Consider the following 12882-nt stretch of genomic DNA (forward strand, 5'->3'; position numbering starts at 1 on the left):
ACAATACGTATATTTCTTTGATTTCTTTACATTGTTAATTACGTTTTTCTTATAAACACATTATATCATTTTTGTTAATTACTTCATACATATGTACTATAATGTTTAGTATTTAGTACGTAGGCCAGGAATTATTTGCCAAATATTATTATCATATGAGTGTTGCAAGAAACCTGGCCTACAATATAAAACATTGGACTACTAACATGTATATGCGACATTTTAAGGTAACGTGTTGTATTATCACGGCTGAGAATACGGGTCAGGGATCAAGTTTACATATGTATATAAACGAACAACATTTGGATGTCTATTATTCTTATCTCCAGTTACGAAAATGAGGATTAGTCTGGTAATCGCTGTTATTTTTGGTGAGTTGTTTCACTTTTGGTTAGAAAGAAATCAGACGGTTCAAGATTTCTGTTGTTTTACCTTATGTAGTATGACTACCTTGAGAATTGCTTTGTTTTGTTATGTTTGCAAAACTATACTTTATAATAGCGCTTAATATCTTTCTTGTGTCCGAAGCGTTTCACTTGGATTAAACTAATGCTCAAAATCTATTTGGAGGAAATTTTAACTGAGCTGACGTCAATCTCTGGAACCAGCAGTACTATCCACTCGATCTTAGTGAATACATATAACACTTTGTAAATTTCGTCTGTCCGAAGCGCATTTCTGGATATTACTTGATTAGAAATGCTTATAAAATCTAAGGATATTCAGTATGGAGAAACGTTATGATGATAATTTAAGATTTATCTTTGATAAAATGTTCCATTGTTAAAATCAAATTTCAACTTACTATCCGGCTGTGTCTAAACAACTTGAAATTAAATTCAAATATACATTAGACATATCAACTAAATTCGAATACAAACTGAGACAAAATAAAGATATAATATATATTAAATTTTGGCTACTGACTTAATTAAAACAGTAATCATAATCGAAGGATAATATTGAGTAGTGTTTAATAACTGCAATGAATATCATGTCTCTTTTGAAATACTCAGAAGATAACTTCATATTAATTAAAACTAAACAATAAACACTCATATTTGTTTATGATTGTTCGGTAACTATGTGTTTAAGATAAAACCACTAATGCAATAATGCATACTGTTGTTCTACTCGTGAATTTCTATATGCAAGTTTTATAAACTAACAACCATTTCAAGTCAAATGTATACCATATCTTGTTTTGTGCTTAACAAATTTAGCCTAGTACTTCTTTTTGATATTAAAGCACACTTATTCCCAGAAGTTTGGTAATAAAACTTCCGATATAAAAATGGAACATACTATGTCCTCCCCTTTCAATTTTGTATGATACCAAATAAAACAAATGATTTTACTTATTTACAGCTATGAGGAAGTACTTTATTTAAAAATGAACTTTATTCTATGATCTATCGCATCAAATGTTAATTACAGGTTGCAAATTCCTTCGAACTAAGTTTATTATCATTAATAAATCAAAAGACTAAGAAATACAAAACGATAGTATTGTTAATAGTTTTTTGTTTTATTTCCAGCTGCGGCATGTGTTTGCACAGCACTAGAAACAGAGAGGTAATTTAATCAATGTGTAATCGAGAGTCGGTTAATTTTGGCACATATTATTTTTAGGCATAAATCATCTTTACGAAATTAGTATTGTAGTTTTTCTTTGCGGCTCTTTTCACACAAAGAAGGTTTTAGAAATAACACTTGTTCATACACGTTTGAAACCTTGCAAAGATCTTTTCGACTTACTACATTGCTCAAATAAGTTAATTGTTAAATAAAAAACATAGAACTGCATATATCTGATAAATGACCAAAGTAGGTAAAACTTTTTATTTTTGCTTGGTTAGATTAACCTATTCATAAACATGCAAGTACAAAACAAAGTATTATTATCAATATTTTCTGTTGTCTTTTTTTTTTTTTTTTTTTTTTATTATTTTGTGAATATAAATGTTATTTTGTAGGCAGCAAATTAATAATACAACACTTATTTGCTTTTTATATATCAATTTTCAGACAGCAATAAGATGTTCTTGATCTGATATGCATGTAATATTTGCCACTGGATCACATACCCTAACCCACTCAATTTCTTATACCTTACATATGTGTTTTTCTTCTCTAATGACAGCAATCAACCTAATGTTCAGTTTTTATATTTGATTGAAAAAAATTTATATAATTGGTTTTATTTTCTACAGTAATTGTACAGAAAACTATAATAAACAGTAACTTTCTTTCAAACAAGGTAGTGATAAGAGCTTGTTTTGTCTTCTTTCTGTGGCTCAATGACAAAATATTCCTAAATGTTTATCATATTTCCCTGGTTCCATATGTTGCACTTTAATTCTACCTCAATTATTTGAAGTAACTTTATTGTGTATGTTTACTCTTCATTTCAAGACATTTGTACCTGGGCCATTGTTCTACAGTATGTCAGTTGTTTTGTGAATGAAAACCTTTCTCTTAATATTAAAATAAAGACTAGATTAACCTCAAACTTATTGAGTGTTACTGTTGTAGTCTTTTTTCACAGAAATTCTTAATAAAAATGAATGAATGTATTTTACAAATTCCCTGAATTTAATCAGTGAATCTGTAAAAAAGATCTTAATTATTTCAGGGATTTTGTAAAATCACTAGTCAAAATCAGGGATTTTATAAAATCACTAATCAATTCAGTGATTTTACAAATTCCCTGAAATTTCAGTGATTTTACAAAATCACTGATTTCACAAATTCCCTGTAACATATATATTCTAATTTGCAGTTATACTAGTAGTACATTATTCGATAAAAACAAGTAATCTTTTATTAGACGTCAAGCTGCCAAATGTGCAAACGGAGAGACATGTGATTGTGGCGATGGCAATCCTCCAGGACATTGTGACCACAATGGAGTGTGTCATTGTCATCACAGGTAAGAAAAGAAAGATGATTCAAACCAAGCCAATTCATTAGGAGGATGAACACGCCATTTCAAAGATTGTTTTTACACTTACAAAGCAATTCTATTGGTTTCTTTTCTGATATTTACTTAGCAGTTCGGGTTTTTTTTTATGATTATAATGCAGTTCTATTGTTAACATTATTCAGCTTTTATATCGTTAGTAATTTATATGTCAAACATTTAATTTAATCTTCATCCGAAATACTTCCTTAAACTTTTAAAACGGAACGTCAAACGGGTTCTTCTGTCGTCTTTTGTCGTTTATTTGGAATTAAATTCGTCGATAGGCATTGGTTTGCCGTCTTTCATCGCCCTCTCTGTCTGTATATTTTCTTACATTTTCCTAACTGTATATATGAATACAAGTTATCATTATTCCATATTCAACATGCACCCAAGTAAATATAAAATGTTTTATAAGATAAATTAAATTCATTTGTATTTTTAGACGACAGACAACATGCTCGGATGGTGGGTCTTGCACGTGTGCAAATGGAACACCAGGACACTGCGACCACGCTGGAGTATGTCATTGCCATCACAAGTTAGTAGTATGCTCTTGTTCGAACGATCTTTTCTAAAATATTTTTTGAATGATTCTTATCAACCTTAATTGCCATTTTTTTCTAATTTTTCTGATTCATTTCTTTCTTTTTCTAAATCTGTATTTTTCCAGGATAAACTTGACGTGTTAATTTGAATACAGGCTAAAAATAATAATAACAAATACAATATCTCTTTTCTACTTTTTAATTTTTTTCGATTCTAAATTCATGATTGAGTCATAAGAAGACCGAAAGTGCGTCTGTCGTTCAAATAAAAAAAAATCTTGTGTATGTGATTAGTACAGTCAGATATAACAACAGAGAGAAAATATAGTAATTGATAACCAAGTCTTCTTAATGCTTGAACAACAAACAACTCATTTGGCGCATAATGAATGCTTTATTTCATCAAAAAAAAACATGTCAAAGGATCTTATTATTAGTAAACCGTCATTGTATTTTAGACGACAAGATACATGTACTGATGGTGGAACTTGCACTTGTGCAAATGGAACACCGGGTCACTGCGACCATAACGGTGTATGTCATTGCCATCACAAGTAAGTAGTGTGCTCTGGTTCGAACGATCTTATCTGAAATATTTATCAGGAATAATCCTTTTTAAAATGATTCTGGTCAACCTTAGTTGCAGTTTTTAAAATCTTAAGTCACTTTCTGATTCATTTTTCCTTTTTCTAATTCGCGCTCTTCCAGTTAAAACTTGACGTGTTGACTTAAATAATGGCTTAATATAATAGGAACAAACATAATATAATCTTGTTTCTACTTTTTCGATGACAAATTATTGTAAATGACTGATCAACAACACATAAACACAGAATGACATCTATTGTTTTTTATAGCCAGTGTTACTTAAAAATACAAATGCTCACTGTCCATAGTCAAAGTCAATGCTAATGGGTCTAATCATTTGTGTATTCAAATTGTATTTTTAGACGACAAACAACATGCTCGGATGGTGGGTCTTGCACGTGTGCAAATGGAACACCAGGACACTGCGACCATGCCGGAGTGTGTCATTGTCATCACAAGTAAGTAGTGAGCTCTTGCTTGAACTATATTTTCTCAGATATTTATTTGGAATAATTCTTTTTTAAATGATTCTAATCACTTGAGTCGCAGTTTTTTAAGTCCGAAGTCACTTTCTGATTCATTTTTCCTTTTTCTAATTCGCGCTCTTCCAGTTAAAACTTGACGTGTTGACTTAAATAATTGCTTAATATAATAGGAACAAACATAATATAATCTTGTTTCTACTTTTTCGAATCTAGTTTCAGGTTTGAGTCCTATGTAGACTGAACATACGCTAGCGTCGAAAATAACTAAATCTTGTATATCGGATGAGTATGTGTTTCTCTGACATCGTACAGTCACATATAATAACACAATGAAAAATAGGGTTATTTATAACTAATTCATGTTTTTGTTTGAAAAACAACATAATTGGCACAGGATGAAATCTATGTGTTTTATAGAAGGTTTCATTTAATCATTAAAAAATTCTGAATGTTTCCAAAGTCATTGTCAAAGTATATTGTTATTAGTCAACTGTAACTGTATTTTAGACGACAAGATACATGTGCTGATGGTGGAGCTTGCACTTGTGCAAATGGAACACCGGGTCACTGCGACCATAACGGAGTATGTCATTGCCATCACAAGTTAGTAGTGTGATCTTATTCGGAGGATCTTTTTTCAAACATTTATAAGGAATATTCCTTTTAAAATGATTCTGATCAATTTTTGTTTGCGGTTTTTTTTTTGTTTTTTTTTTTAATCTTTTCTCTGTCCAATTCATTTCTTTCTTTTCTAATTTTAACTCCTCCAGTTCAAACTTGCCGTGGTAACTTGAATACTGGCTACAAAATAATAGGAACAAAACTTTTCTAATCTTGTTTCGATTCTATCGTTCCTTTTGAGTCTAATGTAAGCGGAACATGCGTCTTGCGTACACAATTTTAAGCCTTATATATTTTATAAGGTTTTCTAAGTCTTCGTGCAGACATATATTGCAACAGAGAGTAAAATATGTTTTTGATGACAAATTATTGTAAATGACTGATCAACAACACATAAACACAGAATGACATCTATTGTTTTTTATAGCCAGTGTTACTTAAAAATACAAATGCTCACTGTCCATAGTCAAAGTCAATGCTAATGGGTCTAATCATTTGTGTATTCAAATTGTATTTTTAGACGACAAACAACATGCTCGGATGGTGGGTCTTGCACGTGTGCAAATGGAACACCAGGACACTGCGACCATGCCGGAGTGTGTCATTGTCATCACAAGTAAGTAGTGAGCTCTTGCTTGAACTATCTTTTCTCAAATATTTATTTGGAATAATTCTTTTTTAAATGATTCTAATCACTTGAGTCGCAGTTTTTTAAGTCCGAAGTCACTTTCTGATTCATTTTTCCTTTTTCTAATTCGCGCTCTTCCAGTTAAAACTTGACGTGTTGACTTAAATAATGGCTTAATATAATAGGAACAAACATAATATAATCTTGTTTCTACTTTTTCGAATCTAGTTTCAGGTTTGAGTCCTATGTAGACTGAACATACGCTAGCGTCGAAAATAACTAAATCTTGTATATCGGATGAGTATGTGTTTCTCTGACATCGTACAGTCACATATAATAACACAATGAAAAATAGGGTTATTTATAACTAATTCATGTTTTTGTTTGAAAAACAACATAATTGGCACAGGATGAAATCTATGTGTTTTATAGAAGGTTTCATTTAATCATTAAAAAATCCTGAATGTTTCCAAAGTCATTGTCAAAGTATATTGTTATTAGTCAACTGTAACTGTATTTTAGACGACAAGATACATGTGCTGATGGTGGAGCTTGCACTTGTGCAAATGGAACACCGGGTCACTGCGACCATAACGGAGTATGTCATTGCCATCACAAGTTAGTAGTGTGATCTTATTCGGAGGATCTTTTTTCAAACATTTATAAGGAATATTCCTTTTAAAATGATTCTGATCAATTTTTGTTTGCGGTTTTTTTTTTGTTTTTTTTTTTAATCTTGTCTCTGTCCAATTCATTTCTTTCTTTTCTAATTTTAACTCCTCCAGTTCAAACTTGCCGTGGTAACTTGAATACTGGCTACAAAATAATAGGAACAAAACTTTTCTAATCTTGTTTCGATTCTATCGTTCCTTTTGAGTCTAATGTAAGCGGAACATGCGTCTTGCGTACACAATTTTAAGCCTTATATATTTTATAAGGTTTTCTAAGTCTTCGTGCAGACATATATTGCAACAGAGAGTAAAATATGTTTTTGATGACAAATTATTGTAAATGACTGATCAACAACACATAAACACAGAATGACATCTATTGTTTTTTATAGCCAGTGTTACTTAAAAATACAAATGCTCACTGTCCATAGTCAAAGTCAATGCTAATGGGTCTAATCATTTGTGTATTCACATTGTATTTTTAGACGACAAACAACATGCTCGGATGGTGGGTCTTGCACGTGTGCAAATGGAACACCAGGACACTGCGACCATGCCGGAGTGTGTCATTGTCATCACAAGTAAGTAGTGAGCTCTTGCTTGAACTATCTTTTCTCAAATATTTATTTGGAATAATTCTTTTTTAAATGATTCTAATCACTTGAGTCGCAGTTTTTTAAGTCCGAAGTCACTTTCTGATTCATTTTTCCTTTTTCTAATTCGCGCTCTTCCAGTTAAAACTTGACGTGTTGACTTAAATAATGGCTTAATATAATAGGAACAAACATAATATAATCTTGTTTCTACTTTTTCGAATCTAGTTTCAGGTTTGAGTCCTATGTAGACTGAACATACGCTAGCGTCGAAAATAACTAAATCTTGTATATCGGATGAGTATGTGTTTCTCTGACATCGTACAGTCACATATAATAACACAATGAAAAATAGGGTTATTTATAACTAATTCATGTTTTTGTTTGAAAAACAACATAATTGGCACAGGATGAAATCTATGTGTTTTATAGAAGGTTTCATTTAATCATTAAAAAATCCTGAATGTTTCCAAAGTCATTGTCAAAGTATATTATTATTAGTCAACTGTAACTGTATTTTAGACGACAAGATACATGTGCTGATGGTGGATCTTGCACTTGTGCAAATGGAACACCGGGTCACTGCGACCATAACGGAGTATGTCATTGCCATCACAAGTTAGTAGTGTGATCTTATTCGGAGGATCTTTTTTCAAACATTTATAAGGAATATTCCTTTTAAAATGATTCTGATCAATTTTTGTTTGCGGTTTTTTTTTGTTTTTTTTTAATCTTGTCTCTATCCAATTCATTTCTTTCTTTTCTAATTTTAACTCCTCCAGTTCAAACTTGCGTGGTAACTTGAATACTGGCTACAAAATAATAGGAACAAAACTTTTCTAATCTTGTTTCGATTCTATCGTTCCTTTTGAGTCTAATGTAAGCGGAACATGCGTCTTGCGTACACAATTTTAAGCCTTATATATTTTATAAGGTTTTCTAAGTCTTCGTGCAGACATATATTGCAACAGAGAGTAAAATATGTTTTTGATGACAAATTATTGTAAATGACTGATCAACAACACATAAACACAGAATGACATCTATTGTTTTTTATAGCCAGTGTTACTTAAAAATACAAATGCTCACTGTCCATAGTCAAAGTCAATGCTAATGGGTCTAATCATTTGTGTATTCGAATTGTATTTTTAGACGACAAACAACATGCTCGGATGGTGGGTCTTGCACGTGTGCAAATGGAACACCAGGACACTGCGACCATGCCGGAGTGTGTCATTGTCATCACAAGTAAGTAGTGAGCTCTTGCTTGAACTATCTTTTCTCAAATATTTATTTGGAATAATTCTTTTTTAAATGATTCTAATCAACTTGAGTCGCAGTTTTTTTAGTCCGAAGTCACTTTCTTATTCATTTTTTTATATTTTTTTTTATTTCAACTACTAGTATTTCATCAAAAAACATGTCATATTGGCTTAAAATATAAGGAAAACACATAATTGTATATTCTTTCTACTTTATCGATTCTAGTGTTTGAGTCCTATGTAGACTGAACATGCGTCTTGCGTCTTAAAAAAATCTTGTATACTTGGTTTTTTTCTTCTAAAACTTCGTACAGACACATATCACAACCGAGAGAAAAATTTGGTTATTGATTTAGAATTCTTTTAAATGCTTGAACAACAACTCATTTCGCACAGCATGACCTTTTTGTGTTTTTATTGAAGGTTTCATTTAATCATAAAAACAAAACACATGTATTCCAAAGTCATTGTCAAAAAGTATCTTATTATTATTGAACCGTAATTATATTTTAGACGACAAGATACATGTACAGATGGTGGAACTTGCACTTGTGCAAATGGAACACCGGGACACTGCGACCATAATGGAGTGTGTCATTGCCATCACAAGTAAGTAGTGTGTTATTGTTCGAATGATCTTATCTCAAATATTTATTTAGAATAATCTTTTTTTTTAAATGATTCTGATCAATCTTAGTAGCAGAACTTAAAATCTTTAATCACTTTCTGATTCATTTCTTTCAGTTTCTAATTTGCACTCTTCAAGTAAAAACTTGACGTTGTAACTTGAATACTTGCTACAAAATAATAGGACCTAAACTTATCTTTTTTCTTCTGTTTCGATTCAATTGTCACTTTTAAGTCCAGTGTAGATGAAACATGCGTCTGCAGAACTAATGTGTCAGTCTTTGATGAGTGATTTTTAAAAGATTTGTACAGTCACATATTACAACAGAGAGAAAAATAGTGTAATTGATAACAAATTCTTGATAATACTTGAGCAATAACTCATTTGGCACAGAATGAACGCTATGTGTTTTTAAAGCAGCTGTCATGTAATCATAAAATGTTTTCCAAATTCAATGTCAAAGGATCTTATTATTAGTGAACTGCAATTGTTTTTAGACGACAAGATACATGTACTGATGGCGGAACTTGCACTTGTGCAAATGGAACACCGGGACACTGCGACCATAACGGAGTATGTCATTGTCATCACAAGTAAGTAGTGTGTTATTGTTCGAATGATCTTATCTCTAATATTTATTCGGAATAATCTTTTTTAAATGATTCTGAAAAACATTAGTTGTAGGTTTTAAAATCTTAAGATACTTTCTGGTTCATTTCTTTCTTTTCCTAATTCTCACTCTTCAAGTAAAAACTTGACGTGGCAACTTGAATACTGGCTACAAAATAATAGGAATGAAAATTATCTTATGTACTGTTTCTACTTTTTCGATTATATCGTCACCTTCAAGTCTAATGTAGACGAAACTTGCGTCTGTCGTACAAAATTATGTCTTGTATATTGAATGAGTTTTTCTAAGACTTCATGCAGTCACATATTGCCAGAGAGAGAAAAAGAGTTTTTTATAGCAAATTCTTGTAAATGCTTGAACAAAAACTCATTTAGCACATTATGACCTCTTATCTTTTTATAGCAGGTTTCATTTAATCTATAACACAAAAACCTAAATGTATTCCAAAGCCATTGTCAAAGCATATTATTATTAGTCAACTGTAATTGTATTTTAGACGTCAAGATACATGTACTGATGGTGGAACTTGCTCTTGTGCAAATGGAACATCAGGACACTGTGACCATAATGGAGTGTGTCATTGCCATCACAAGTAAGTGGTGTGTTCTTGTTCAAACGATCTTTTCTCAAATATTTAAAACGAATTATCCTTTGAAAATGATTCAGACTAATCTTTGTTTGTGTTCTTTTTAAATCTTGTCTCATTCCAATTGCTTTCTTTCTTTTTCTAATTCTTAGCTCTTCTAGTAAAAAATTGACGTGATAACAGGAATACTGACTACAAAATAATTAGAACAAAACTTATCTAATCTTATTTCTACTGTTTCGATTATATCGTTCCTTTTGAGTCTAATTAGGCGGAACATGCGTCTTGTGTACATAAGTCTTGTATATTTTATAAGTTTTTTCTAAGACTTCGTGCAGTCACACATTGAAACAGAGTGTAAAATATGTTTTTGATAACAAATAATTGTTTATGGCTGATCAACAACTCATTTGACACAAAATGAAATATATTAGTTTTCATGTACTTAAAAATACAAATGCCTAACTGTCAAGTTTCGAAAGTCACTTTTTAATGGGTCATTTTTGAACTCGAATTGTATTTTTAGACGACAGACAACATGCTCGGATGGTGGGTCTTGCACTTGTGCAAATGGAACACCAGGACACTGTGACCATGCTGGAGTATGTCATTGTCATCACAAGTAAGTATTGGGCTCTTGTTCGAACGATCTTTTCTCAATATTTATTTGGAATAATTCTTTTTAAAATGATTTTTATCAACCTGAGTCACATCCTTAGTCACTTTCTGATTTATTTCCATATTTACTTATTCTTACTATTGCAGTAAAAACTTGTCGATGTAACTTAAACAGTGGCTAAATTTAAAAGGAACAAGCATAATGATAAAATCTTTTTTCTACTTTATCGTTTTTCCGTCACGTTTTAGTCCTATGTAGACTGAACTTGCGTCTGGCGCCTTAAAAAAACATCTTGCATATTTGGTGGTATTGTTTTTTTTTAAACTTCGTGCAGTCACATATAACAACAGGGAGAAACATAGGGTTATTGATAACAAATTCTTGTTAATGCTTGAAAAACAACTTATTTGGTATAGCATTCTATCTGTTTTTATTTGAGAACCGTAATTGTATTTTAGACGACAAGATACATGTACAGATGGCGGAACTTGCACGTGTGCAAATGGAATATCAGGACACTGCGACCATAATGGAGTATGTCATTGCCATCACAAGTAAGTAGTGTGTTCTTGTTTGAACGATCGATCTTATCTCAAATATTAATTAGAATAATCCTTTTAAAATGATTCTGATCAACCTTTTTTGCAGTTTTCAAATCTCAAATCACTTTCTGATTCATTCCTTTCTTTTTCTAATTCTCCACTCATCCATTAAAAAATTGTCGTGGTAATTTGAATAATGGCTTAATATAATAGTAACAAAAATGATATAATCTTGTTTCTAATTTTTCGATTCTAGTGTCACGTTTGAGTCCTATCTAGACTGAACATGCGTCTGGCGTCTAAAATTTAAAACAAATCATGTATATTCGCTGCGTTTTTTTCTAAATCCTCGTATTACTTGATTTATTTCACATGAATTCGTACAGTTACATATTATAACATCGAATAAAATATTGATAAGAAATTCTTGATTATGCTTCAGCATATACTTATTTGAAACATAATAAACTCTATGTGAATTTATAGCAGGTTTCATGTAAACTTTTTAAAAAATCCTAAATGTATTCCCAAGTCATTGTCAAAGAATATTATTATTAGTACACTGTCATTCTATTTTTAGACGACAAGATACATGTACTGATGGCGGAACTTGCACTTGTGCAAATGGAACATCGGGACACTGTGACCATAACGGAGTATGTCATTGCCATCACAAGTAAGTAGTGTGGTTTTGTTCGCTGGTCTTATGTCAAATATTTATTAGGAATTGTCCTTTTTAATAAGCGATTTTGTGAATTTTTAAAGTTCAGTAGTCATAATTAAGATTTGTAGATAAGCATGTAAAAATACATGATACACACAATTTCAACAAGTTTTGACACATGCCATCAATTAAGATGAAGTTATGACGTTTGACACCCTAAAAAGGGTTATTGGCTTCTTGTTTAATTTTGATTGATTTTACTTTACACAATATCCGCAGCAGCAAGACCAACATGATTTTGAAGAATATTTATCTTCCCTATATAGACATCCTGCTAGTATTTTCGATTATCACTTAGTTTTCACTATCAAATGTTCGTATCAATTAAGAAATGCACGCCAAGACGTCAGGCAATACAAATAAAAAAATAAAATAAATGCAGTTGGAATGAACTTGTTTATAATTCCACTAATTTTCTTTTAAAAGGTCGACAGAACCCCAATAAAAACATATAACTAATCTTTTAAACGAATTAAAATGATATATGCTAATTTAATCAATTCATTTTTTTGTAGATGAAGGATGTTACCAAGAAAAACTTTTTGAACAATTCCCCTATATTCAGATATATAAAAAAATAAAATACATTACTGTTGTTTTTTTCAAAAGCTCCTAAATGAAATGCTCACGTTCGTAAATCAATATTGAAAAATCTGACGCTTGAAGAAAAATGTGTCTAAGGGAAATAGCAGGTATTCGTCTGACTTAACCGAATTCCAATAAATAAACATTAAATATGCACAGAAAAGGTTACCTTCGGGCAACATCTTCATAATGACAGAACCGTTTGT

At 31.2% G+C, this 12882-nt stretch overlaps 1 protein-coding gene across 14 annotated transcripts; it reads left to right on the top strand.

Moving 5' to 3' along the window:
* Positions 1-295: 295 nt before the first annotated feature.
* LOC139482216 (multiple epidermal growth factor-like domains protein 10) lies at positions 296-12678 on the top strand. Of its 14 annotated transcripts, XM_071265932.1 has the most exons (19): positions 296-371; positions 1539-1575; positions 2831-2932; positions 3411-3506; positions 3972-4067; positions 4464-4559; positions 5094-5189; positions 5728-5823; positions 6358-6453; positions 6992-7087; positions 7622-7717; positions 8252-8347; positions 8875-8970; positions 9487-9582; positions 10117-10212; positions 10733-10828; positions 11284-11379; positions 11948-12043; positions 12607-12678. In XM_071265932.1, exons 1-19 carry the CDS (start codon positions 338-340, stop codon positions 12608-12610), a joined length of 1617 nt encoding a protein of 538 aa, XP_071122033.1. In that variant the 5' UTR covers positions 296-337; the 3' UTR covers positions 12611-12678. The 14 variants fall into 14 exon arrangements, with proteins under 14 accessions (XP_071122033.1, XP_071122038.1, XP_071122039.1 ...); XM_071265937.1 differs by lacking the exon at positions 10117-10212; XM_071265938.1 differs by lacking the exon at positions 8252-8347.
* Positions 12679-12882: the final 204 nt, after the last annotated feature.

Source organism: Mytilus edulis, chromosome 7 (genome assembly GCF_963676685.1).
Source record: "Mytilus edulis chromosome 7, xbMytEdul2.2, whole genome shotgun sequence".
In the NCBI taxonomy this organism is placed as follows: domain Eukaryota; kingdom Metazoa; phylum Mollusca; class Bivalvia; order Mytilida; family Mytilidae; genus Mytilus; species Mytilus edulis.

Coding starts and splice junctions, on each gene's coding strand:
- LOC139482216 (XM_071265932.1), top strand. CDS start 338: ATGAGGATTAGTCTGGTAATCGCTGTTATTTTTG. Junction 372..1,538: donor GGTAATCGCTGTTATTTTTG/GTGAGTTGTTTC, acceptor TTTTATTTCCAG/CTGCGGCATGTGTTTGCACA. Junction 9,583..10,116: donor GTATGTCATTGTCATCACAA/GTAAGTAGTGTG, acceptor ATTGTATTTTAG/ACGTCAAGATACATGTACTG.